Source organism: Cnephaeus nilssonii (assembly GCF_951640355.1).
Source record: "Cnephaeus nilssonii genome assembly, chromosome: 14".
NCBI classification, from domain to species: Eukaryota; Metazoa; Chordata; class Mammalia; order Chiroptera; family Vespertilionidae; genus Cnephaeus; species Cnephaeus nilssonii.
Genome location: NC_137085.1, coordinates 38,366,226 through 38,392,982, shown reverse-complemented (window position 1 = coordinate 38,392,982; position 26,757 = coordinate 38,366,226). Strand labels below are relative to the sequence as shown.

General features: G+C 41.5%; 1 protein-coding gene across 3 annotated transcripts in view; it reads right to left on the bottom strand.

The window, feature by feature from the left end:
* PRUNE2 (prune homolog 2 with BCH domain) overlaps nucleotides 1–26,757 on the bottom strand; it is a 210,245-nt gene that overhangs the window by 128,139 nt on the left and 55,349 nt on the right. For all 3 annotated transcript variants that reach the window (XM_079790483.1, XM_079790484.1, XM_079790485.1), the window contains exons 5-6: nucleotides 22,032–22,184; nucleotides 19,283–19,377 (exon numbers count right to left, since the gene is read on the bottom strand). In XM_079790483.1, the coding sequence (XP_079646609.1) occupies nucleotides 19,283–19,377; nucleotides 22,032–22,184 (248 nt within the window). The remainder of the gene's footprint in view (nucleotides 1–19,282; nucleotides 19,378–22,031; nucleotides 22,185–26,757) is intronic.

Sequence of the window (26,757 nt, the reverse complement as noted above, 5' to 3'; positions counted from 1 at the left end):
ACACTTAACAGCAGGATCCTCATGGAATCATGCAAATTAGAACCCCAAAGGCTCCTTGTGGCCCATGGTTGCAGAGTTTGAGGGGAGAGAGTCACGGAAGCCAGAAGGATGACTGATTACACCATTTGGATGAGGGGATCACTCCTGGGCCTTCACAGTCATGGGGCAAGACCTGAAATGCTCCTTCCCCCACCCACGACCCTCTGTACCTTCCCTCCCTACCAAGGACTCACAGAGTTTGCTACACTTGAGAATGCCAATTAGGAACTCGAATTTCTTTATCTGCTTTGTCAATTTTTTAAACTTATTGAAAATCTCTTTTTCTAAAATCCTAACTCTAAATTACATTTTCTTATAGTGTTTTGGCATACTATATCACTTTGGTAATTCTTTGTTACAGCTTTTCTTATTCTCTCATCACCAAAGTGTTTTTATTCTCTTTATTTATTATCAGATTACATTGTTACATCATTTATTTATTATATTATTCAAATTATCAATTGAGTATAAATTTATCCTTATTGCTGACTTTTAAAAATTTGATCATTTGCCATGTTCCTTATGTTTGTTGTGTATATTTCACTTTTCCCCTCTTACAAATTTCTTTCTTCAGGTAGAAAATTACACACATCTCACACAATATCTATTCCCTCTTTTCTCCATAGCCAAATACATTGTTTCCTTGGGAAATTGCAGTGGCACTTCCAAATGGGCCAGTAAAAGGCAGGGTGGAAGAAGGAACTGATACGGAGTCCTGTTCCAACAGTCTGAAGCTTCTTTTCCTCTATAGCCTTCCCTGAACCTCCAGGATGACTTTGTTCATAGTCCAAGTAAGTACCCAACTTTATGGTGATTTTCTAAAATCTTGTCTGTCTTCTGGGAGCAACTTGAAGGAGGCCATGTCTTGTGTCTCAGTAATTCCCATGCCTAGCTCAGGGCCTAGTTTATTGAAATAATGAATTAATTGAGAGATTAATTAGTAATGAGCCAACTATAGAACACTGCAGAGCTTCCTGATGCAATGGCCCCCAATTGGCAAGGGGTAATATTCCTGCCAGTGAAATATCAGAACACTTCATCAGTTACTTCTGACGCCTGGGTTCTCAGATCTAGGAAGCAGGACACGATAAAAGTCCCTGATTCTCTCCATCTCTTTAGAGATGATTTGATGTCATTGATTCTTCTTGTATCCACTTCCCACCCCATATTGCCAGGAAACCTGCATTTATTTAAATTAGAATCAGTGCAGGCAAAGCAAAGAAAAAAGCGCACAGTAGATCTTATAAAAATAAGTGGGAGAAAAGCTGTGTTTTTCCATATTCACCGAGTGTGGATGTGTGTTTGCCATAAATTAGGCCTGCTGCGAGAACGAAGCTGAGCTTCCCATATGGCAACTTTCAGGCTGAGACACACAAAGAGAAAGGATTTTACTCTTGAATTAATTCTGTTCCATTTATTTGGAGTGTAATCATATCCAGCAAGCATCCAAGAAACAACATGGTTAAAAATCCAATGAGGCTTTCAACTACAATGAAGATAGTTAATGACCAAACTTTCTGAAGTCAAGAACAGTAAGTTTTATTATCAGGTGGAGTTCAAGTTTTAAAATGACTTTTTTCCTTTTCTGTTATTCATTATTGTGAAGTATAATATAAGGCACAGGATGAAGAATATAGTCAAAATCTATTAGAACATATATTTAGAGAACCACAAATTCATGTCTTATATCTAGACATTCTTATTTGACACAAAGTGCCCTTCCCCCCCCCCCCCTTTAGTTGTCCCTCTCTATGAACTCAGGAAAGAAAGCAAAAAGTGCTGCCTTCTGCCTCCCTGAGGAGACCACCCTCGCTCATGCAGACCGTTTGGGTGGCTTCATCGAAGGACACAGAACTACAGTGCTGGGCACGTTTCCTTTCGGTATCAGTTTTCCACTTTCCAAAAGCTTTGTTTGGCTCCTGCTCAGACACTCACTTCAGTGTGAGAAGGCAGTCAACCTTTGCAAGCCTCTATTTTTTATCTGTAAAATGGGACTGGGAAAAGGATCCACAGGGATCTACCCTTGTGAGGATTCCACAGAACACAAGTGAAAGCTGAATTATAGTGCTCGGCAAGAGTAGGGAATCAGTTAACGTTTTTCTTTTTAAAAAAATGTTTGTTTGTTTTTAAATTTCAGAGAGAGGAAAGGAGATGGAGAGAGAGATAGAAACATCAATGATGAGAGAGAATCATCCACTGGCTGCCTCCTGCACACGCTCTCACTGGACACCGAGGCCACAACCCAGGCGTGTGCCCTGACGGGAAATCGAACCATGACCTCCTGATTCATAGGGAGCTACAGCAGTCAGGCCTTAACTCTTTTTTCTTTTCACTCCTCCCCCTTTCTTCACCCTTACCCACAGTTAATTGATATTTCTAACTGACCTTTGCAGTCAAACTGTCCTTGGTAGCCACTGTTTCCTCCTTTCATTGTGTGGCTTCGAGAATTCATTACGGCAAGTTGGCCGGTTTGCCCAACCAGAGGAAACCCACCCTCCTTGGTGGCCTCTGACTGCACGTTAGTGTGGCATTGTAGCCAGAGCCAAATGAAGGCAAGGCCTGCCCCAGAGAGTCTTTATCCTCCAGCACATACATGAGAAGTAGGAGATGTAGTATGTGATAGAATTTTAATATAATAAACAGTATGCTCTCATTCCCAGTTCATTTAACTTCCTGGTTTTGGTCTCAGAGAAGCTAGATCATGGGACATCCACTGCTCATAGCGGAGGCGATGCAGCTGAGTAACAGAGAAAGGACTCAAGGAATAAATGACAGATCTGGGAGACTTCACAGACTCAGAAGCCTCGAACTGAGGGAGAGGAGAATCATCAGAAAGGGAAGGAAGAAAGCTTAGATGCTGGGAGACTTTGAGAAAGATGCGGACAGGACCCAGGGAAAGGGCTGGGACTCAGGAGAGGGAGGGAGGGAAGCACAGTGGAACACCTCCGATGGGTGTGAGCACCCAGGGAAGCTCTGGCCTGTGCCCACTCCCCAAAGAGAGTCTGAGGAAGCAGCCAGCATCAGCGTTTCCACTCCCTCTTGCCTATTGCAAACAGAGCTCTTATGAACCTGGGTAAACCACATATTTTAAAATATTAAGTGCTCACTGGGAAGAAAAAGGCTAAAGATTAAGCATCAGAATGCTCTGAGGGTCCTGCTCTGGGGTATCTCAAACAGCAGCAAAGAGCTTTAGGATCCCCTTTCTCTCTACTGTCATTGGACCGTTCTTAAACACATGAGCAGGCCATGGATCTGCAGGAGGATTTTATAATAAATGATCTGAGTTGGTGCAAAATCTCTCTTTTCTGGGAAGTGAGCATCCCTGACTCTTTTCCATACTGGAAATAGTCAGACACCAAAGGCTAGGAAGGGCTCAGAGGAAATGGGATCTAACCCACCGTCCTGCTTGGCTGTTAACTTCGGCAAAATAACACTCCCTAGAGAGTCTCATGTGATCCAATCCACGTCCCCAGGGTAGAAGACTTCATATACAGGGCAGTGATATCAAAACTTAAGATCCGCAATGTTCAATGAATGGAGCAAGCCATAGATGTGTTGCCAAATCCTGATCAATGTGTTAAATGTATTTTTGCCCCAGTCAAGCACAGAGAGTGTTACTAGAGTCTTAATCAAATATTGAACAGGGGAGGAGTGAGATTCAGAGTAGGGGGTGGATATCATTTGTTCTGAGTTGAACAGAGGAGGTGCCATGTTACACATGCTTGGCCTGGAGAAAGAGTATGTGTGTGTGAGAAAGTCAGAGAGCTTTGGCCCAGGAGTACATTAAACCAGGTGGTCAAAGCAGTAAAACTCCCACTCCAACGAGAAGGGCAAGCAGAACTGTGTGGTCACTGTGGATGGCTTTATAGATGCCTTAATCTCTGCTTAGTTTAGCGGCAATTGTGTTAAGCTCCATACTAACCTGCTTAGTATAGTTTACAATTTATTCACACTCAAATGTGACAAGTGCTTGCATTGAAAAGGGTTCACTGACCACAAAAGAGGTGAGAGCCACTTCCACGGTGCCTATTTTCTTGAAATATCCTGTACAGGGCAAGCACTTACTTGGAATGTATAGGAGCAGTGGCTGAGAGAGCAAAGATTCAGGGATTAGAATCCCAGCCTCTTTCTTTCATTCTATCAGAGATGTGATGGATCATTTATTTGGGAATAGCAAAGCAAAATGCAAATGAGGTAATTTTTTTTTTACCATCATTTATGGGCTTTATTTTAAATGTAAAATATCCAAATTAATTTTCCAATTCTTCTTCTTTACCTCTAATTGTTACCCCAAAGTGCTGCTGGGTGTTTTGGCAATGGATTGCTAACATCTGTGAGGTTAAATAAGTTCTGTATCAGTTAGTGCGTTAGCAAAGGAGGACACTGGACGTGGAATTCACCTCTGCAGTGAGCCTCAGCCCCTCTGTTTATGTCTCTGGATTGATAAGGAATCGAGGGTGATTTTCATCCAGTTAAGATTACTCATAAATGTTGGATTGTGTGCACACATTGTCAAAGAGTGGAAACAAACACTGAATAACATATGAATAAGTTACAAGATATTTTTTACACTTAACATTTTTCAAAAAACACCTCCTGCTGTTCAAGCCCATGCCCCATAAACATCTCCAGTAAAGCAGTGATAAAAGCAAGAATAACAACCCTCACATGATAAATGGGTCAAATTTAGAAAAGTCAAAGTAAGTAGTATTTTCTTTACCAGTCAAATGCAAAGGTTACACACCCATGCTCACCAACTGCCTTCTCCCTTGCATTAGATTATAAAACAGTGATTTCATTTGCATTCAGAAACAAATATGAGTGAAAGCTAGTAACCAAGGTCTAATAGTTATCTAATATTTTAACTGAATGATATTTCCATATATGATAGCAATGAATTACGACTGCTTAAAAAGGAAATATTGGCTGCATGTAATTTATAAATTTTTGCTCTCTTTGAAAATGGTCACCTCAAATAAAATTGATTAGCCATAAAAATATTAGAATATATTTATGCCACAGTCTGTGTTTGAAATATGAAATAGACATTAAACATTTAGCATGTCTACAACAATTCAACGTCATTTAGCAGGTTATTAATGAAAAGCAATAAAAATTAATTGAATTGACATGGCTAAGTAACTAATTTCTTAAAATGTCTTTAATAAGAGCTATTTCTATGGGGCAAACATCAAAGCTATTCTCATGAGATGATGAACTATATTTTAAAATATTATCAAAACCATTTAGAATCATCCCAGAATCTAATCTAAAGAAGACCATATCTATGTTTAAAATTTTACCAGATTATAATTTATTAATTTTCATCTATCATTGTAAAAACTACAATTTTCACTTACGGTAAGAAGAGAGAGAGAGAGGGAGAACGTCTAAAGGCAAATTCTTACAGAAACTACCTTGTGGATGTAATAATAGATATTATCAAATCGTTTACTATGACACAGAACATTTCCTGTGTGTGCACTGCAAACGTGGTAAGAGTAGCTTGAGAAGAGGGTAAAGCAGCAAAGCTCCTTAGTTAGTTGGAGCCATCAGTACTGCGTAGAGACGATGTTCAGAATCTGACCTAGGGCATCAATAAGACAACCAAGACGTGGACTTACAATGGCGCATAAGCGTTATGTCATTAATCGAGCTTGGATTGTAACAGCCTATTCTTATAAGGTGACAAATTAACCATATGGCTACCTCATAGATGACAAAACTAAAATGTATTAAACTCTGTGGGGTAAATACACCCACAGGCAAATCTCATATACTGACATTTTTAATACTAATTGAAGCTGATTGATTTGCGTATTCTACGTCTTCAACTCACCAAAATGATGTATTTAATGTTTTTATTTTTAAACACAATTAAAAAATAATATATAAATATATACATACTGCAAATGTAATACAGATAACAAATTCATTTAAGCCCATTTATGCACATTAGTAACACACCATGTGGCAGAAAGACGAGGGCTACAAGAAGACCCCTTGGCGATTTATTTTATATTAAATCCCTAATGGCCTCTCCTTATCTTTGCAAAAATATGCACGAAAGTCCAGACTATGCAGCCATTGAAATGAATGGTTATTTATTTGCTAAACGAGAACCCTATGTTTAATGTTCCTTAGACATAAGGTAGTCTGGAAAAGTCGCATTCCTACAGCTCCATACATCATTTATTTTACATACCCTAACTTCTCACAACAGGCAGCGGAAAAATATCTCCGAACAGCATTGTAAGTTGCTGAGATTTTTTTTTGTTTCTGATGCCATTACTGGAAGATTAAATGTTAACATGTTTACTTGCTTCTTTAGCAACAAAAACAAATCTATGTACCATATTGCTGCCCAACACATGAAGGAATATAAAATGGAAGCAAGTTTGCAAATATCAAAAAACCAATGTCAAGCAATGGGTGAATATCCAAAGTTCAAACCCGTAAATAAACCTTAATTAAACATACAAGAGAAAGCCTCATGTACTTGAAATTTGCTACAAAAATACACATACTAGTGATTGGAAAGTTCTAATACTGTGTTCTTGCTCTTTCAAAGAAAGCTTTTTTCCCCTTTATATAATGTGTTTAAAACTTGGTCCAGGACATGAAAGCTTTTAAAATTCATGCTGACACTGACACTTTCTTGTAAAGTATGGTTCAGTTTAAAATCACTTCATTTCAGGTTCACACACCAAAATGTTGTAGGCACAGGGCTTTCCTTAGGGGAGAGGAGCAGAAGCAAAACACATTGTTTGCTCCCCCTCTCAATGCTTTCTCCATCTAACTTCCAACAGATTCTCATGTAGTTAAAATTGAGAAGGTTTTTAAGAAGAAAGAATTCCCACCTGCCAGGCATACCTTAGTGGTTGAGCATCGATCTATGAACCAAGAGGTCACAGTTTGATTCCAAGTTACGAGCTTGATTCCCAGTTATGGGCTCGATCCCCAGTGTGGGGCATGCAGGAGGCAACCAATCAATGACTCTTTCTCATCATTGATGTTTCTATCTCTCTTTCCCTCTCCTTTCCTCTCTGAAATCAATAAAAAAATATTTTTTAAAAAAGAAGAAAGAATTCCCAAAGAAACAAATACCTGGCAGGGAGGAATGTATGGAATGAGGGAAGGGACAAGACCACCTTCCTTACTTTAGAGGAAACAGTGACTCATGGTTTTCTATAGATATACTAGAGGCCCAGTGCATGAAAATTCATGCACTCAGGGGGTCCCTCAGCCCAGCCTGTGCCCTATCGCAATCTGGGACCCCTCGGGGGATGTCCACTGGCCGGCTTAGGCCCGCTCCCCGGGGGGATCAGGCCTAAGCTGGCAGTCAGACATCCCTCTGGCAGTCCAGAAGCCCTTGGGGCATGTCCACCTGTCAGCTTAGGCCTGCTCCCTGGGGGATCGGGCCTAAACTGGCAGTCGGACATCCCTCTGGCAGACTGAGAGGCCTCGGGGCATGTCCATCTGCCTAAGCCGCAGTCAGACATCCTTAGCACTGCCAAGGAGGCGGGAGAACCTCCCGCCACTGCCACTGTGCTCGCAGCCATCAGCCCGGCTTGTAGCTGAGCGGAGCTCCCTCTGTGGGAGTGCACTGACCACCAGGGGCAGCTCCTGCATTGAGCATCTGCCCCCTGGTGGTCAGTGCACGTCATAGAGACCAGTCGTTCCACCATTAGGGTCAATTTGCATATTATCCTTTTATTATATAGGCTACAGAATAGGCAGGATTCATAAGGGGCAATTGTGGTATCATGCCATGGGACTAATTCTTACCTTGATCCTGTGTAAAAAAATCAGGCAAAGCCCATGATTTTTTGGGACACCTTTAGGTAACAAAGCTTTTAAAAATCATTTCAATTCACAAGATGTAGTCTCAATTGAGTAGTCAAAATTGCAATCTGTTATAGAGTGGTGGGCGGGGGTGGGAGGGGATGTGATCTCCTCTTCATTCTTTCCCCAGCTCTACTCCTCATTCATCTCCTAACTCTAGTTCCTGACTTCAGTGGGGTTGGAGCATAGGAAAGATGAGGTCTAAGGAGTAGGAAAGTTATTCCTTCACTGTTACTTTCTAAACTTCCTAAATTCTGTTAGAGCTTCTACTCTCAAAGGTGGGTTACTTTCACGGGCTCTGCATGGATCTGTTGGACCTCCCATCTTCTATCTTCCCTGTGCTCCTGGACAGTTGAAATCCATTTCTATTCCTCACTTCCCCAGCCCTGAGGAAGCTGGCTCTGCCTCCCACTTCTCTCAGTTGAGATCTGCTTCATTTTCATTTCAAGTCAGCCCTGTAAGCAGGATCTCTGAAAAATGCACACTGGCCCTCCCTTGCCCATGGCCAGATCGGGTTTATCATAAGTATTCCTTCCTGCATCCACTACTCTGACAATTTTCTTGGGGAGAAGGCTACTCCACACAACCACCTGTTCTGTGCCCCCACTGTCAGCACAGCCAGTTAGCACATTTCCTTAGAGTTTCTAGGCAGGAGTGAAACACAAGCAAGCACACTGTGTACCCCAAACTTGAAAGGGACACATATGAGTCCCTCTGAGTGGGCCGTCCAGAACCCACTGTCCAGTTCAATGTGAGGGACTGATGCTTCCTTGCTCTTAATCAAGCCCCACCCCAAAGCTATTGAGTCAGAACTCTGGTATCCTGTATTGGCCTATTAAAACCTATTAGAATTACCATCATTCCTAAATTTAGGGAGGACTGAAATAATTTTGTTGCAGTATCAAATCCATATTTTGGCACATAGGTGCTACTCAATACACGTTTGATTTCAAATGACTATATGAATGGGTAAATTAAATAGATGCATGAAATCAGTGCATGCACTCAAGCTCTCCTCTTTAACCCGGGTGTGCCAAATACACATCCAGTCTGATGGGCTGTAAGCTAAGCTGGTGATGTTAATGAATGTAGTATAGATTGGAAGCGTCATTGTTTGCACAGGTAGGTACAAGATGACTGGTTTGTGATAAAAAGAAAGCATCCTGACCCAGCTGGTGTGGCTCAGTGGTTGAGCATCGACCCATGAACCAGGAGGTCATGGTTCAATTCCTGGTCATGGCACATGCCTGGTTTATGGGCTCGATACCCAGTAGGGGGCATGTAGGAGACAGCAGATTAAAGATTCTTTCTCATCATTGATGTTTCTCTCTCTCCTTTTCCCTTCCACTCTCCGAAATACATATATCACCCTTAAAGGCCAGAACAATGTAGAGTCACCCACAGGTTTTTACAGAGTGGAAGAGCTTGGCAAGAGCATATGTGAAGAAACTGAAAATTAGGTTTCATATTGGAATAATGAAAACAAACAAACAAACAAAAACACACTAGTCTAAAATGTTGGAAGGCAAAACAAAGCCGAAAATACTTAATGTCATATTCTACCTTTTCTGGAAGAGTCTTTTACAGTTCATTCATAAGATAAAAATAATGATAGACCTATTTCAAAGGGTTCACTTATTTTCTCAGTGAACCTTTTCTCATGAAGGTTCACTGAGAAAATAAGAAAATGTGTGGTACATAGTAAACAATCAATGAATGTTGGCTACTATCATATTAATTTTTCATTTGAATTATTCAGGGTATGGACTCTAGTGCCATCCTTAAGTACAGTGAGCATTAAATTATTCTTTTGAAGAAATAAGAAAAGACAATTACCATATCACAGTCTAGCACTTAACCCTTTTCCCTTTTCCACCACTAGGCGACACCACCGACCTATAATAATCCACTCTTCTCCAAACAGGCTCAGCACAGCCAACATTAGCAATCACCATTGGTTAACAAACAACAAAAAAGGTGTCTATTCTAGAAAGTAACTATCCTAAATTATTCCTTTGTTTGAGTCTTTTTATTTATCCGAATTGCCACTGGCTATTTGGTATAAACTTATGATTTCATTTCAGTGTGTACAAAAAAATGAATCCTTGTTACTTAGGGAACCAATTCAGCTTTTACCTACAAGGATGGGGAAAGGGGACTAACACAGTCGCAATCCACTGTTTTTGTTTTATAGATGTTTCTTCTGTCACAAGCAAAGGGAACAATTTTCCTTTCGCTTCACAGCCTGCTTTTCTATGACAAGTTGATACGATGTAGTAGTAATTAACTATTAAAATATTGCATCTCATTCACAGGAGCATTACAGACAAACTAATTTAAACCAAGGTCAGGTCTCCAAAGCAGCACAATAACTCTGAAAGCAGGAGAGAGAGAAAAATAAATGAGAAAATAGGTAAGCAACAGCTGCTATTAAAAGCAACACCAGGCAGCTAACACTGGTCTGACCACATTCCTAAAAAATGTAATTAGCCAAATCCTTCCAGAAATTAAGCCATCAAAATGACATTATAGTACACTTAAAAAATGTATTCACAGAGTGAAAGAGGAGTCATCCTAGCATAGCACTATGTCCTGAGGGGTTCCCTTCTCATAGAGAAAGATGCAGAAGAGAATTCGATAGTGTACTATGAAGAAAGTTCAAACTGTCCCAGATATATTTTGTGAAATGCTATTTCTTAATTCCCTCAGCAGTGCTGAAGTTGAGAATGAATTCACTTAATAGGCTGTTTTCTGGTTTCCTTGTCATCTCATGAGATGATAAAAATGACTAGAATCAAAGCTTACCTATTCGCTTTCCAAATAGCAACATTTATTAAAGGGCAATAACGAGAGGATTGAATTCTACCAATACCATGGAGCTCATTTCTCAGAAAGGTGGGCATTGACACCTGATTTCCTTCATAAGGAAAGGGTCAGCTTACCTCCTCCTCCTCAATGATTTCAATAAAACAGGATTGCCTTCTGATTGCTTTTGAAGGTCTATAAATGTACAATTTTTATTTATATAAGATGCAGCAATACATGAATTGATTCAAAATGCCTTCTGATAATATGCCCATTTCCCCAAAGGTGACGGTGAACGTCCAGGAGAGGTCCCCAAATAAGGTGGCACAGGTACCAGAAATACAGCATCAAAGCGGAGATGACATATGGAAAGATTTTTTTATTGGCTTTTTAATAACAAATGTGTACTGTAAAGTTACCAGAAGGAAGTGTGGTGCTGCCCAGGTAGGAGAAGTGACAGTGAAAAATGGAGCAGGGCTTCTGAAAGGAGCAGATGGACAAATGGAAAAGGGAGAAGCTGTGCGAACCTACCAAGGGAAGACAGAGAATATTAAAAATGGTATGGAAACTCCATGATGTGGCCCAAAGAGCATTATCAGAACTCACTGGTTCCGCCCATGATGGCTGGAGCGCAGGAGGAAGGTGATAATCCAGGACTCATTCCCAGAGAGAGCCAGCTCTGTGAGCCCAGCTGAATAGGAGAGACACAGCGTGGGGAAGACAGGGCTTCCAGGACAGGAGTCTGAGTCTCCGGCGCACTGTTTCTGCACATCTCTTCCCAATCTGGTTTTTGACGAATAAAATTATAGTATATTTAATCGTGGCTTTTTTCTCCTGTGTGTGAGTGTGTGTGTGTGTGTGTGTGTGTGTGTGTGTGTGTGTGTGTAAATGCTTAAGATCTAGTCTCTTAACACAATGTTACCAATAACTACCAACCCCGTTTTGAGATATCACATTGGCACCTTGAACTTGGCCATGGTAATAGTATGTATTTACACCATGAAAATCGGAAACACTACATATTAAAGCCTGCTTTACTGCTTCGTTGATTGTTTAGTGCAGGTGTTGGCAAATGACTGCCCACTCGCCACAGTCAGCACTCTGCGTGTCTGAGTACAGCCCATGAGCCAAACACTTTCAGAGAGTTGTTATTTTAAGTTCTTACATAAAATCCTCCATTTTGCCTCCTGGTCCACAAAGTCTAAAATATTTACTGTCTAGCTCTTTATAAAGAAAATTTGCCTTGTCTAGACTTAGGGAGGTAATGGAGAAAAAGTTAATTATGCAGGCTAAACTTAAAGTGGATTGTGGGTCTAGCCATCACACTGTGAATAGCACAAAAAACGTCCCCAAAACTCCTGAGGACATGTTCTTCTAGTATTTGAAAACTACTCAGCAAAGAAGTCATGTTATTGACAAATAGGTGAAGTTCAGATTAAAATCTTGGTTTCACTTTCTTGTTATAGAAAATAAAAATATCAGCTACATTATTGTGGAAACAACACTTGTTCATCAAGACAACCAAGAGTTGCACAAAAATTAACTAATTCATTCTGTGAGATTCAAATGATTGTATGTAATTTAAAGAGTAAATTATTTGTAAATTGTGTGCTATATATCCTTTATATCAGATACATGGATAGAAAGATAGATTGATTAACCCCCCTCCCCCGCCCCAGAGAGCTCTCATCGTTAAACATTTCCCAGCACACCACTGCTGCCTGCCCTTTATCATCAGTCTGTGCTGACCTTAGAGACTGGCATGAACAATAGAATATGATGGAGGTGATATTCTGAGACATTTTACATTAGGTCACAAGAAGTGCAGCTTCCACCTGAGTCTCTTAGAAAGTTCACTCTTATTTCTTTCTCTCTCCCTCCCTCCCTCCATCTCTTCCTCCCTCCCTCATCCCTAACTCTGGGAACCTAAGTGTCATGCTATGAGAAACCCAAGCCAGGTGACAGTCCCTACTGAACTCACAGTGGATCACCATCTGACTGCAACAGTGTGAGAAACTGGGCAAGCGCTGCCCAGCTGAACCCAATAAATCTACAGAACTACAAGAGCTAGTCATCTGTTTTGAGCCTGTGGGTTCTGAGGATGGCTTGCCACACTGCAGTACCTAACTGGAACACCCGTTTATGTTGAGGAGGAGGAGGCAGTGAGGAGGAAGCAAATTGGACTCAACACATCAGGACCTCAAAACCCCCAGGTCAGGGTATTGCAGCTCTGTTCTATTCCAGGCCTTGGTGCGAAAGCAGTTGCACAAGCATGTTGGGGTGGGGGCCTAATGAAAAGGGGAAATGGTAATGAGTAATACACACCCACGTTTGCATGTAAATCTAAATCACACAAAGTCATTCTCCACTAGAGATGCAGCAAGTAAAAGACCATGAAATGGAACACGGACTCTACCCTGTTCATTAACTACCAATGAACCACATATGAGCTTCCTAGAACGTCATGCAGCTCCTCCCACAGCTTTCTTCTTATGCACAGAGTCAAACAGGCATGTCTAGGCAACGTCACTTAAAGCCCCCACAGCCTCCAGACAAGGCCATGTCATCATCACACCTGCTCTCATTACCTCATTCCCACTGCACAGTTGTCCAGGGAAGTCAGCGGGGGTTTCTGGACTCTGAAGAGAATTTATGCCTGGAGCGGGCTCTGCATTGTCTATACTTCCCCTTTTCACTCTTTCCACGTCAATGCATTTTTTTTTCAGTGCTTCAGAGAGAAGGAGAGAGGACAAGGACACTACCCTATGCCAAAGATTGCACAATGGATAATGATTTCTAAACTCTGGATCAGCACGTGTCGTATTCCTGCTGCAAAATGAGAGCTAGAAAAGCTGTACTGAGGCATTTTTTACCATTTAGGGACATAAATGGCCATTTAAAGAGAAGTATGGCTAGAAGAACAGTTAGATGTGACAGTGTACCTGAGCCAATGAAATGTGAGCCGAAGAGATCGATACTATGTTCAGACTGGACACATAAGAACTTCCCACCTTGGCCCTCCAAGCTCATTTTCATCATGGCAGAGAGGACAGAGCTGTCCGCATGCAATCTGGGAGCCATGGATTGAAGACAGTCTCTGAATCATTTCTGGCCACCCAACCAGGAACACCAAATTGGATTGCTACATGAACAAAATATGGACAACTCCTCTGTTGAGTGTCTGAGATTTGAGATTTATCTGTTACAGCAGCTGGAGCTATCTTAACCAATGCACAGGTAATCACAGTACCTCTTCCTCACAGGGTTGCTGGAGGATTAAATGAGATAATGTTTACAAGTCCTTACTCTACTGTCTGATACACAGTGAGCACGCATCATCAAATGTTCACTCCTTCTTCACAAGAGCAGTTGGCAGACCTGGACCGAAAAAGGAAATGGAAGCACTTAATTAAGAACCTGGAGGAGAGGCTGTGTATATTTCTGTTGGTTGGCCAGTTGGCTTTAAAAATCACCTTCAGTGTAAACATTTGGTGTTTTGAAGAATATGCTAAACAAAAATAATATGTGCTTCCCCCAAATGTTTCTATGCATTCTATGACAAAATAATATAGGTAAATACTCAGAGGTGCTTTCATCCTGAACTCTTAAAAAATCAGAGCTCAAACAATGAGAAATCACATTTAGTGCTTAAATTAGTACACTGGATTTCTCACTCTTAAATCACCAGTTATAATAGTCCAGTGATGCTTCACTGTGGCCTGAGTCAATGTTCCCTTTTGTCAGGGAGGAGTGTAACAGAGATCTCAGGAATTCATTCCGGCCTGCGCTCTGAAGGCTAAGAGGAAACGCTGGTATTTTTCCCTCTGCAGTGTTCCAGGGTGCAGCTTGGCTGGAACCTCTGCAGGGCAGAATGCGCTAGCAGTGTGAGTCACTTTACCAGAATGCAGCTCATGTGCTCTGTTCCAGGTTTCAAATGACAGTGTCTGGTCATGAGGAGGCCCTGGGCCGAGAGCACAGCAGAGCCGCAGAGAGAAAACAGGCAGGATAAAGGAGACAACATTTCAAGAGTTGAAAATCCCCATTTAAAGGAATTGGTGTGAAATAAAACCACATGGTAGCAATAGATAAGATGTGCTTAGCAGGCAACAGGTTCATTCAGATAGTTTTATTCTTTTCAGTTGTCTGGAAAATGGCTACTTTTATCGATAGTGTATGTTATGGGTTGAATTTGTATATTAAAGATATTGAGGTCCTAACCTCCAGCACCTCAAAAATGTGACCTTATTTGGAAATAGGATCAACGCAGACATAACAGTTAAGATGAGGTCATTAGGGTAGGTCCTAATCCAAAATGACTGGTGTCCGTGTAAAAAGGGGTCATTTGGGCACAGAGACATGCATAGGGATGATGGGAAGATGTGTATGATGATTTCACCAGCCAAGAACATTCAAAGATTGTCAGCAAACAGCCAGGAGGTAGGCGAGAGGCATGGAACAGATGCCCTCTCTCCCAGAGCCTTCAGAAGGAACCAATCCTGCCAACACCAGATCTTAAACGTCTAGCCTCCCGAACTGTGAGACAATAAATTTCTGTGTAAGTCACCCAGTCTGTGGTGCTTGGTTTTGGCAGCCTGAGCAGACTGGTACAGTATGTATGCAGGAATACATCATAATGAGATTGAGCAAAATAAAAAGGGGTCAGGTCATTAGCTGGTTATTGTTCTTTCTGAGGAATGATGCTAATGACTAACAGCCCTTCAGGAGATGCTTCAAGGAGTCATAATACTATCTGGTGTTCGCAAGGGAACCATTAATGTAGTACTACCAGGCACATCCTTAGTTTCTTCAGTGGTACCTCATTCAAATGGAAAGATTTTTCTCTTCCCCTTAGATCTTAATATACTGCTTTACTAGGGAGTAAACTAGGATGTACAATCACCACTTCAATCTGCTGGCAAAACAATAAAGGCCAAGTGTGTTCCAGTTAAGCATGTGCGTTAATATCCATAAGTTCCCGTCTTTCTTTTTTTCTGATTAAGGCTTTATTATTCTTAATGTTTATACTTTTTAGTTTTTAAAATGGATTTTGTTTTTGGCAACTTTTATTTTTCTATAATGGTTCCACCACTAAAATGAAGGACTGAAACAGAATCAAACCCACCTGTGTTTCTCTTTTGATAAATAAACTAGCAAGCAACGAAAAGGGCACAAAGGATGAGGTACAATGATAGTCACTGAAGTGGAGTCCAATATGTGGTGTGTGCTGTAGTCAGACTCAGAATGACCTGGGCGGAGGCCATGTGAAATGAGACTATAGTGTCTTTCCCTTGGTCCTCACTTCCAAGTACTGTCTGTAAGAAAGGCTACACCCCTCTCCCCCATGTTTCTGATAAGGCCATTTTTTATTCATTGCTCCTCAATGTCACATTCATTCTGACTTCATATATTGAGCAAAGCATCGAAACTCAGTATTATTATAATTACTTCCTTTCTATGATAGGTCTTCCAATAACTTCTATAACCTTGATTAGATTACAACTCTCATTTGTGATCTATGCTACAATAAAAATAAGAGACAAAGGGTTTAATAGCTTTCTCCCTTTAACATAGAAGGCCAGAGACAACCATCTGTCCAAGGCAGTGATTTCTACCTCCCAAACCAATACTTCAATCTGAAGAACATGCTGTGTATGTTGCAAGGACACAAATCCTTCTAATTTTCTCAATATTTCTACCCAAGAAAGTTAATTGGGTCACTAGGCAAATAAAGGCCATGACATGTACAACTGTGGAATTGCAGCATTGCAAAGGACCGCTGACAATGTAAGGAATCTTCTTTCTCATTTCCCTGACATGCCACGGGACCTCCAGTTGATTGCTTCCAGTGACAACAGCTAACTATTTGCATTTGGGGACAGCTGGATGAGCAGTACTCTCTACAAATATGTGGGCCATACTTCACTTGTTGTATGTCAGCCTTCAGACATAATTATCTGGAAAAAATGAATCGGGAAGCGACAAAGAGGATTGACTTAGATGCGCAGCTAGGTGGCTTTGCTTTTCTAGCTATTTAAATTCAAAAGGAAATAAAAATCAAATATCAAAGGAACAAATCTCAGACACCAATATGTACTAAATACCTACTATGTGCCCAGCATTGGGCCAGGAAATTAAAGGGAGATAGAACTCAAAGATCATTAACCCTCAATTCACTTAAAATATTGTCTAACTATAATTAATATATGAAACAAGTTCAAATTAATGAAAGAGGTAGTACAGTATACTAGTAAGTCCCAAGTTGGCCATTTAGACTAAATTTTGCAAGAGTTCAGAGGGTGGTTATAAAAAAATGAAGAGTTTATAAGCGTCATCATGAACATGGTCTTGACCATACTTTGTAGAACAAGTGAGACTTATAAAGTCATAGGAATTAAGACTACTTTTTTGAGTATATATCTAAAGGGCAATTCGACAGCTGTTCCAAAACACACAAAATAAAATAGTGTTGATTCTGTCACTATTCTAAAAAGTGAGGACCCAGGAATGGGAAAGGAATGCTGAGATACAGTCAAGCAGGAGTAGGAACTGGGGAAATGCCACTGCTTCTCAGGATAAGCTGCTGGGAAAAACCAAACCCTACCCTAAACTTGGGGGTTTTTCTAACTGACAGATTTAATAAACAACGTGCATTTTATCTTTCAGAGAAGATATAGAATGTTATTGAGTTCCTTTGCTGTCTCTCGGTCATCTTTAATATCCCCATTCTGCACAAGTGAAAAGTTCCCATTCGGCTGATTAGAATTTAATCTGTGTACCCTCTTTCTATGTACAAATGTCCTCCATCTTCCCAGAAAATCATACAGCACTTCCAAGATGTACTTAACCAGCCTGATTAATTACTGAGCCTCTATGTAAATTACGTCAAGAATAAGGTGATCACTTTATCACTTTTTCAGCTTGCTAAACATTTACAGTTTAACATGTCTGACAAAGCCATTTGTATACCGCTGTAATATAAATGAAGGTACATTAAAGCTACGGTAAGTCTATAACACTAATAGCCTTCAAGTACTTTGCTAACTACAGACAGTTTCCTAAGCAATTACAAGATGTTCTATGTTAATTTAGAATGAAATTCCAAACAAGGCATTTAAAAACCTAATAAGATGCTATTAAATGAAGGGAGACAGGGAGGGAGGAAAGAGAAAGAAAACCCTAAGGCTTGAACTAGGAGAAATGATTTTCAGAGCTACTGACCCTTGTAAGATCCACGTTTTCCTTGGACTTTTAGACACAAAACAGATTTCTAATTGAAGGTGATTATCTAGTTACTACATCCCAAATTGCATGTATTTCTTGTTTTGAGTTATATCAACATCTAATTATATGAAGCACTGATCAGTTTGTAAGTCTATAGAAACAGCTGAGTTTCCACATACAATAAGAATGTGTTCTATAAACTATGAGACACTATATAACCACGATGCCTGATTATCTTAAGTGACAACAGTTGCCTCCTGGTACTCATGTGGATCCAAGAGCTGAATTACAATATCAATCAATAGGGAATACATTAAAGAAATCACAGAAAAAAAACCACCTGGTTTTCTCTTGGGTTTTCTGAGGTGTGGACACCCATATGCATGCCTGCTATTCCCTAGAAATATACATATTGATACAGTCACCGTTACCATGAGAAAAAAAATAAATAAAAGAGCAGCAACATACAATTAAAACCAAAAGACAAATTTCTATGCTGTAATTTTTATCTCCATCTATACGACTTGAGAGCTCAATGCCTCAGTCAGAGGTGGGTAGCTTGATCAAGGCAATATCTATAATAATAAAAGCGTAATATGCTAATTAGACCAGACGACCTTCCAGACAAAGCCGGGGCTGTGAGGGAAGCCTGGGTCCCGGGTGCCAGAGGGAAGCCGGTACTGGCAGCCAGGGGAAGGAAGGCCTACTCTTGCATGAATTTCGTGCATCAGGCCTCTAGTAACAATATAAAGAAATACACAAAGTTCTGCACAGCACAAGCGTGCCTCTGTAAAATATAATTCCCATTAGTGAGGTTAATTAAGATTAACACACAAGTCATTGAAAATCCCCGTAGTAGACAAAGGATAATTTACCAAGGAAGCACACAAAGACTAGAGTAGCATTCACTCTGAGTCATTCATTGAAGGGATTGGAAGGAGGGTCTTATTAATACTTGAGATGTCATCATTGGTTACCAAAATGATATGTATCCAATCAGCTTACAAAGGCCAAAGGACAGCTTATTTTCTTAGAAAAGTTCTATGAACAATTCAGGGTGGCACACAGAACAAAATGTAAACCAGAAGTGAATCCAATCAAGTGTATAATCATTGCTATCAAATAGGTTATACTCACACATACACGTGCATATGTGAGGTATTGTTTTACTGAGATGAATCAACAGCACTCATCGACTTAGTATAGTGTTTTCACCCAAAATAATAACCTGCATTTCTAATCAAACCGATTGCAAAGAAGTATTCACAGCAAAAGCCGAACACTGACTTATGTGGTGGAGAGCGCTGTACCCCAGGCGCTCCGACGCCATCGTGGAAACTCTATCACTGCCAAAAAGCATTCCCTCCCTTACCTCCAGGGTCATGTTCACGGTACTGATGGCCACTTTTATTTCTCCATCTGTCAGTTCTTTTAGGTCCTTCAACATTATCTGTTCAATACTTAAACCTGTGGATGAGAAGGGAAAACAGTATGTTAAATTGCGGAACTTTTTTTCCCTAGTAATTTCAAGGAATAATTACTTAAATTACTTAATCTGTTAATTTCAATATTTCCCCACTAATAATGCTTTTATCCATCATAAACACACACACACACACACACACACACACACACACACACACACTAAGGCAAAAATCACATTAGTGACAATATTTGCATCATTTAGGATCCCAGCAGGTAAAAGAATTCACCCCTCATAATCTAAAAGAAGACTCTTTAATGGCAGGACACTTACAGAGCTGTGGGCAGGACTGAAAGAGAGAATAAACCAGGGTGAGCGCCCAGAGGCTGGCAAAGGGACGAAGGGAAGAAGTGAGATCTGGACCTGCAGAAGAGGGGCTGCCAGAGACTCGGTGCCAAATCAGAAAGGGAGCAGGGAAGGAATAAGACAGCCTCTCTCTTCTTCGGGAGACCCTCAGGGCCCACCTGTTACTAATTCTTCCCATTAACCAAACCCAATCAGAAGGCAATAATCTCCAGGGCAAACAAGGGCAGAAGGTGCAATGGAGGGAGGTGGGCAAACAAAAACTATCGTATCATACCCATTACTCAGCAATCTAGCCAAATAATACCTAACAAGGCCATCATTTGCTTTCTGGATGCTTTTAGGTGATCCCCAGGTTTTCTAGTATAATTTTATAAAAAATGCACTTTATAAATGTGACCCATAAAACTGTCATAATTAAGTTGGTCACCCTTGTAATAGGCTCTGACATAGGAGATACTGAATTACTTAAACGATGGGAGAAATCATCTGGAATGGTGAAAATATCCGGACTGCATAGTTGTGGTTGGCTGACCAATGTGTTTCAATGAAGTCTATGGCCAAAACACAGGAAAGGGTCTGACTATCTGACTAGAACTATCCTCTTGGGAAGAAGACCCATCAGAAAGCCCAGCAAAGCACATACATCCTTCCCAGATGCATGAAGACACCAGAGTCGATCACTTGCCTTCCTCTCAGTTTAGAACGCAGTCTGGGAAACAGGTACTAAATATGTTTCTTTGACTCAAAGATTGAAAGGCTGCACTCTATCATACTGCAGTATGAAATGATTTATAGACTATGTTGTGACATTAAAAGTTTGGCCTAGTTTTAAAGATGAATGACGAAATGCACACCATTGTGCAGCTATACATACCGTATCGTCACACATGTGCATCTGTAACAGGAAGTGTGGAACCCTGCCCTAGCCGGCTTGGCTCAGTGGCTAGAGCGTCGGCCTGCGGACTGAAAGGTCCCAGGTTCAATTCCAGTCAAGGGCATATGCCTGGGTTGCAGGCTCGATCCCCAGTAGGGGGCATGCAGGAGGCAGCCGATCAATAATTCTCTCTCATCATTGATGTTTCTCTCTCTCCCTCTCCCTTCCTCTCTGAAATCAATAAAAATAAATTTAAAAAAAAAGAAAGAAAGTGTGGAACCCACAGGGCCCCACCCACACCTGCCACTGCAGTGAGCCCAGCATGACGCTCAACCAGCAGCACCTGCATCTCCTTTCCTGAGGGCTTTCTCTGGCCACCAGAGGCTGCTCTGGGGGAATTGACAGCCCCAGGGACTGAGTGGCCATCAATATCCCAGCGGTATACTGGTAAATGTTAAACAATCAGCAACAAAACCTGATTTGTGGTACATGTAGTGTCAATTTCTCTGGTGTCAATTCGTCTACAGCGAATGCTGTCATTGCTGCCAACCTAAGACTGACCAACTCACAAAACCCCTGAAACTAACAATCAGCTCCTGGAGCTCCTGTCCTGTGAACAAGTTCCAACACACCACTGCGCTCGGTGGCTCCTCAGGTGGGATAACACTGAGGTGCAAGTTTATACTCTTTCCCAGGGCTCCCTAGTTGGATGAAGGCCTGATTGCCCATGGAGCTAACTCCATCCCCTATCAGTGTTCTCTGGGGTCACATCTCTGATAAACTGCTTTGCCTCAGGCCCTGCCCCTGGGCAATTCTAAACTAAGGGAGAAAGCTTTGCACCTTAAAGGTAGGTTGTCTGGGTATAAATCCTGGCCTGGCCACCAGGCAGGTGTGTGTGATGCAAAAGCAACGACGCCTCTCTGTGCTCCAGTGTTCGCACCTAGAAACTGGGGATAAAACAGGACCTGACAGGGTTGTCACGGGGACTCAGTGAGGAATCCATGCAGTTATGCCATCGGAACCTTGTGTATCTTAGGCACTCTATGGATTGTAGCTATTTATTATTATTATTATAAAACAACTGATGCAGGGAATCCGCTGTACTGAGAAAGCCTAGACTTGGAGAACAAGTCTATCTACTCGGCTGTCTTCTCTTTTATTTTGTTTTCTAAAATTAATTGATTTACAAAATCTCATTGTGCTTGACATTGCTCAGGTTGGAGATTTCATGTCATCATCTGGGGTGGGCATGAGACGTGTGAGTTAACCACACACCCAGACACAAAGGCCTCAGAGGACAGGCTGCATGCAGGCTGCCCGCTTCCAGGTGAGCCGACACCAGGTGCCTGGAAATTGTCCACAAGTGTGAGCATCAAATTCACCTTGTGGGGCCTGGCAGCACTCCACCCCACACAGCAGCCCTGCTGGGAGCTGCGGCAGAGCCGGATGGTCACTCACCCTGAGCCCCGGAGTGGCTCTCCTGCAGCACCGTGATGATGTCCTCTCTGGGAGGTAAGCTAGGGAACTTTTCTTCCAGGATGGAAAGGATTTCCTCCTGCTTCTCTGAGATCTTCTCAGATTCCATGGTCATGTACTTGAAAAGGATGCTACCTAAAAGGCAGGAATAAAACAGCCTTAAACGTTCCACCCAAGCCAGGAAGCAGCCAGGAAAAGCAGTGTTTGCTGGACCTTCCACCTCTGCTGCCACTTCCAGTTTCTTGCTGGAGCAGGAGCCTCCACAGTGTAGCATTCAAGAGGTGATTTTTAGAAAATCCATTGGTTACCATCTGCCCTCTCTCATTTTCTCCAGATATTAATCTCTACAACTTAACTGACCATAGCATGCTCTATGACACAGAGTTTTATGGATAAAGGAACAAAATATATAGCTTCTCCCCACCCCACACAAATACATAAAAATGGTAAATGTTGGTTTTACATGATTTCAGAATGAAAGTTAATGGTAAGCCCAGCTGGCGTGGCTCAGTGGTTGAACGTTGACCTATGAACCAGGAGGTCACAGTTCGATTCCTGGATGGGGCATATGCCCAGGTTGTGGGCTCAGTCTCCAGTGTGGGGCATGCAGAAAGCAGACAATCAATGATTCTTTCTCATCATTGATGTTTCTATCTCTCTCTCCCTTTTTTTTTTCCTCTCTGAAATCTCTCTCTCTCTCTCTCTCTCTCTCTCTCTCTCTCTCTCTCTCTCATTCTGCATTATTTATTTCTTAAGTTAAAGTGTACACCAAGTCCAGGCAGAATAAAGCTTTTCCTATTGCATTTCAACTGCAGTAAGACTATGCTGAAAGGAGAAAGTCCCCTTTCTTCATCTAGTATTTTAATACAACATTTATATTTGCTAATAACATAGCTTCTAAATATGTAAAGCAAAAATTGACAAAATAGGACAAAGAAAGATAAATATATAGTCACAGTGGGAAATTTTAACACATTTCTCTCACCAACTTTAAGAACCAGTAGACAAAGTGTATAAAGATGTAGAATATTTGAGCAACAAATTTGACTTAATTCACATATATTGAACATTGCTATCAACAATGACAAAAGAAACATTTACTCAAATTGACTATCTGTTGAGGCATAAATCAAATCTTAACAAATTTCAAAGCATTGCAATCAGTTATATTTTGTGACCACCACATGAACAGTCTGAAAATCATAATAAAACAAAACCTAGAAAATTTCCAAATCTTTGAAAACTAAACAATGCACTTCCAAATAACTCATGGTAAAAAAAGAAATCACAATTCTATATAATAAAAGGGTAATATGCAAATTGACCCTAACAGTGGAATGACCGGTCACTATGACGTGCACAGACCACCAGGGGCAGACGCTCAACACAGGAGCTGCCCTCTGGTGGTCAGTGCGCTCCCACAGGGGGAGCTCCGCTCAGCCACAAGCCAGGCTGACAGCTGCAAGCACAGCAGCGGTGGCAGGAGCCTCTCCTGCCTCCTTGGCAGCGCTAAGGATATCCAACTGTGGCTTAGGCCCATTGGACATCCCCTGAGGGTTCCTGGGCTGCCAGAGGGATGTTGGACTGCCAGCTTAGGCCTGATTCCCTTGGGAACGGGCCTAAGTCATCAGGTGGACATCCCCCAAGGGCTTCAGGGCTGCGAGAGGGTGCAGGCCAGGCTGAGCCCCCCCCCCCCCCCCCCCCCCGTGCACAAATTTTCATGCACTGGGCTGCTAATGTAAATGGATATATATATATATATATATATATATATATATATATATATATATGTATATATACATATATATATATATATGCCTAAGCGACTGTTACGCCGAATGACTGTAACGACAGGAATGACCGGTCAACCAGTCACTATGATGTGCTACTGACCACCAGGGGGCAGATGCTCAATGCAGGAACTGCCCCCGGTGGTCAGTGTGCTCCCACAGCCAACCTCCCATGGCCCCTCCTCCCAGGCAGCCAACCTCCTACAGCCCCTCCCACCCTGCCGGCTGGCCCCCCTTTTAGGCCTCGATCGCTGGCCAGGCCGAGGGACCCCACTCATGCATGAATTTGTGCACCGGGCCTCTAGTTATAATATATTTTAATTAAATAATAAAGAAAATATGACATTTAAACTTGTGGAATGTAAGTACAGCTGTGCTCTGAGGAAATTTTATAGCCTTAAAAGCATAAGATATTAAAAGAAAACCCAGCCCTAGCCAGTGTTTCTCAGTGGTCAGAGTGTAGGCCCATGCACCAAAGGGTCTTGGGTTTGATTCCAGGTCAAGGGTACATACCTGGCTTGCAGGTTCGATCCCTGGCCCTGGTTGGGGTGTGAGCAGGAGGCAACCAATTGATGTGACTCTCTCACATCAGTATTTCTCTCCTCCCACTTCACTCTCTAAAAATCAACTGAAAATGTCCTTGGGTGAGGACTAACAATAAAAACAACAAATTAAAAAAAAAAAAAAGAAAACCCAGAAAGTTCAACTAAAAAAATGTAGAAGGAAGGATATAATAAAGATAAGAGAAAAACATAAAGGCATAGGAGACAAACACATATGAAGAAAATTAATAAAACCAAAAGTTGACTCCTTGAAAAGACTAATATAAAGAGTTTTGGAAGGAAGAAGTTAAAAATCTGGATGGTTCTTTTTTTATTTAAAAATGAATCCATAGTTTAATACCCATAGTCCCAAACATTTAAGAAAGAAAATACTAATTTTACACAAATTCCTCCAAAGAATAAAAAGAACACTTCCCAACTTATTTCTGGGATCCAGCATAATCTTGACACCAATGTTCAATAGAGACATTATAAGAAAGAATTAGAGGCAAACCTCTCATAAACACAGATTTTTAAAAATATTTTAAACTAGTCCCAAATCAAATTAGCAATATGTAATGGGATATCATATAGTCACCAGGTAGGGATTTCCTAGAAATTCAAGGACAAATTAACATTCAAAAAGTAATCAATATAACTTGCTCTATAAATAGAATAAAAGAGAAAAAAATCAAGATCACTTCAAACGATGTCAATAGTAAAACTACTTGATAAAAGACAAGATTTGATCATTATATAAAAATCTCAGCCAAGTAGAAATAGAAGACAACGTCTTTATTTTGATGAAGGGCATTTATAAAAACCAAGTACAGAAAGCAAATATTATATTTAATTGTGAAGTATTAAAAGCTTTCCACCTTAAATCCAAATGAGATAAGGATGCCTGCAATGACTACTTCCATTCAGTAGGGAACTGTGAATCCTAGCCAGAGCAGTAAGGCAAGCAAAAGAAGTAAAGTGTATGTAAGTAAAGGGAAAAAAGGAATAAACACATCTTTCCTCAGAGATTATCTATTTGAGTCTGTAAAAAAAAAAAAATCAAAGAATCTACAAATGAGCTTAAAATAGTAAGTAAATTTAACAAGTTGGATATAAGTTTAATAACACAAAATGTGTATTTCTATAAATAACTAGAGGCCTGGTGCACGAAATTCGTGCACAGGGGTGTCCCTCAGCCCAGACTGCACCCTCTCCAATCTGGAACCCATCAAGGGATGTCCGACTGCCCTCTCACAATCCAGGACTGCTGGCTCCCAACTGCTCGCCTGCCTGTCTTCCTGATTGCCCCTAACCGCTTCTGCCTGCCAGCCTGATCACCCCCTAACCACTCCCCTGCCAGCCTGATTGCCCCTAACTGCCCTCCCCTGCAGGCCTGCTCACCCCTAACTGCCCTCCCTTGCAGGTCTGGTCACTCCTAACTGCCCTCCCCTGCAGGTCTGGTCCCCCCAACTGCTATCCCCAGCAAGCCTGGGTCCCCCCCCAACTGCCCTCCCCTGCTGGCCATCTTGTGGTGGCCATATTGTGTCCACATGGGGGCAGCCATCTTATGTGTTGGAGTGATGGTCAATTTGCATATTACTCTTTTATTAGATAGGATAGAGGCCTGGTGCAGGGGTGGGGGCCGGCTGGTTTTCCCTGAAGGGTGTCCCGGATTAGGGTGGGGATTCCCTTGGGGCATGGGGCAGCCTGGCGAGGGGCCTGTGGTGGTTTGCAGGCCGACCACGCCCCCCCCACCTGGGTGACCCAAGTGGAGGCCCTGGTAACTGGGATTTATCTTCTATAATTGAAAATTTATAGCCTTGAGCGGAGGCCAGGGCTGCGGGAGCTTGGCTTCCTCCATTGCTGGGGGCAACTCAAGCCTCCTGCTCTCTCCAGCTGCTGCCATTTTTGTTGGGATTTATTTATCTTCTATAATTGAAACTTTGTAGCCTTGAGCTGAGGCCTGGGCCAGCCAGGGTGTGCAGGAAGCTTGGCTTCCTCCATTGCAGGGGAAACCCAAGCCTCCTGCTCGCTCCGTGGTCACAGCCATCTTGGTTGGGTTAATTTGCATACTTGCTCCTGATTGGCTGGTGGGTGGGGCTTGCAGGTGTAGTGGAGGTACAGTCACTTTGAATATAACTCTTTTATTAGATAGGATAACAACTTGAAAATCAAATTTAAATATTAAAAAACTGTAATCGCATCAAAATATAAGATACTTAGGAATTTAAAAATGTGCCTGGCTTACAGTCAAACCAATAACCCAATTTCTTTTATTTGAGGATCTTAATTTTTAAAATACATACTATAGAAAAGCGATACTCACAAGTTAATCTAACAGATATTGCACTAAACAGAGTCCTACAGAATAATTCA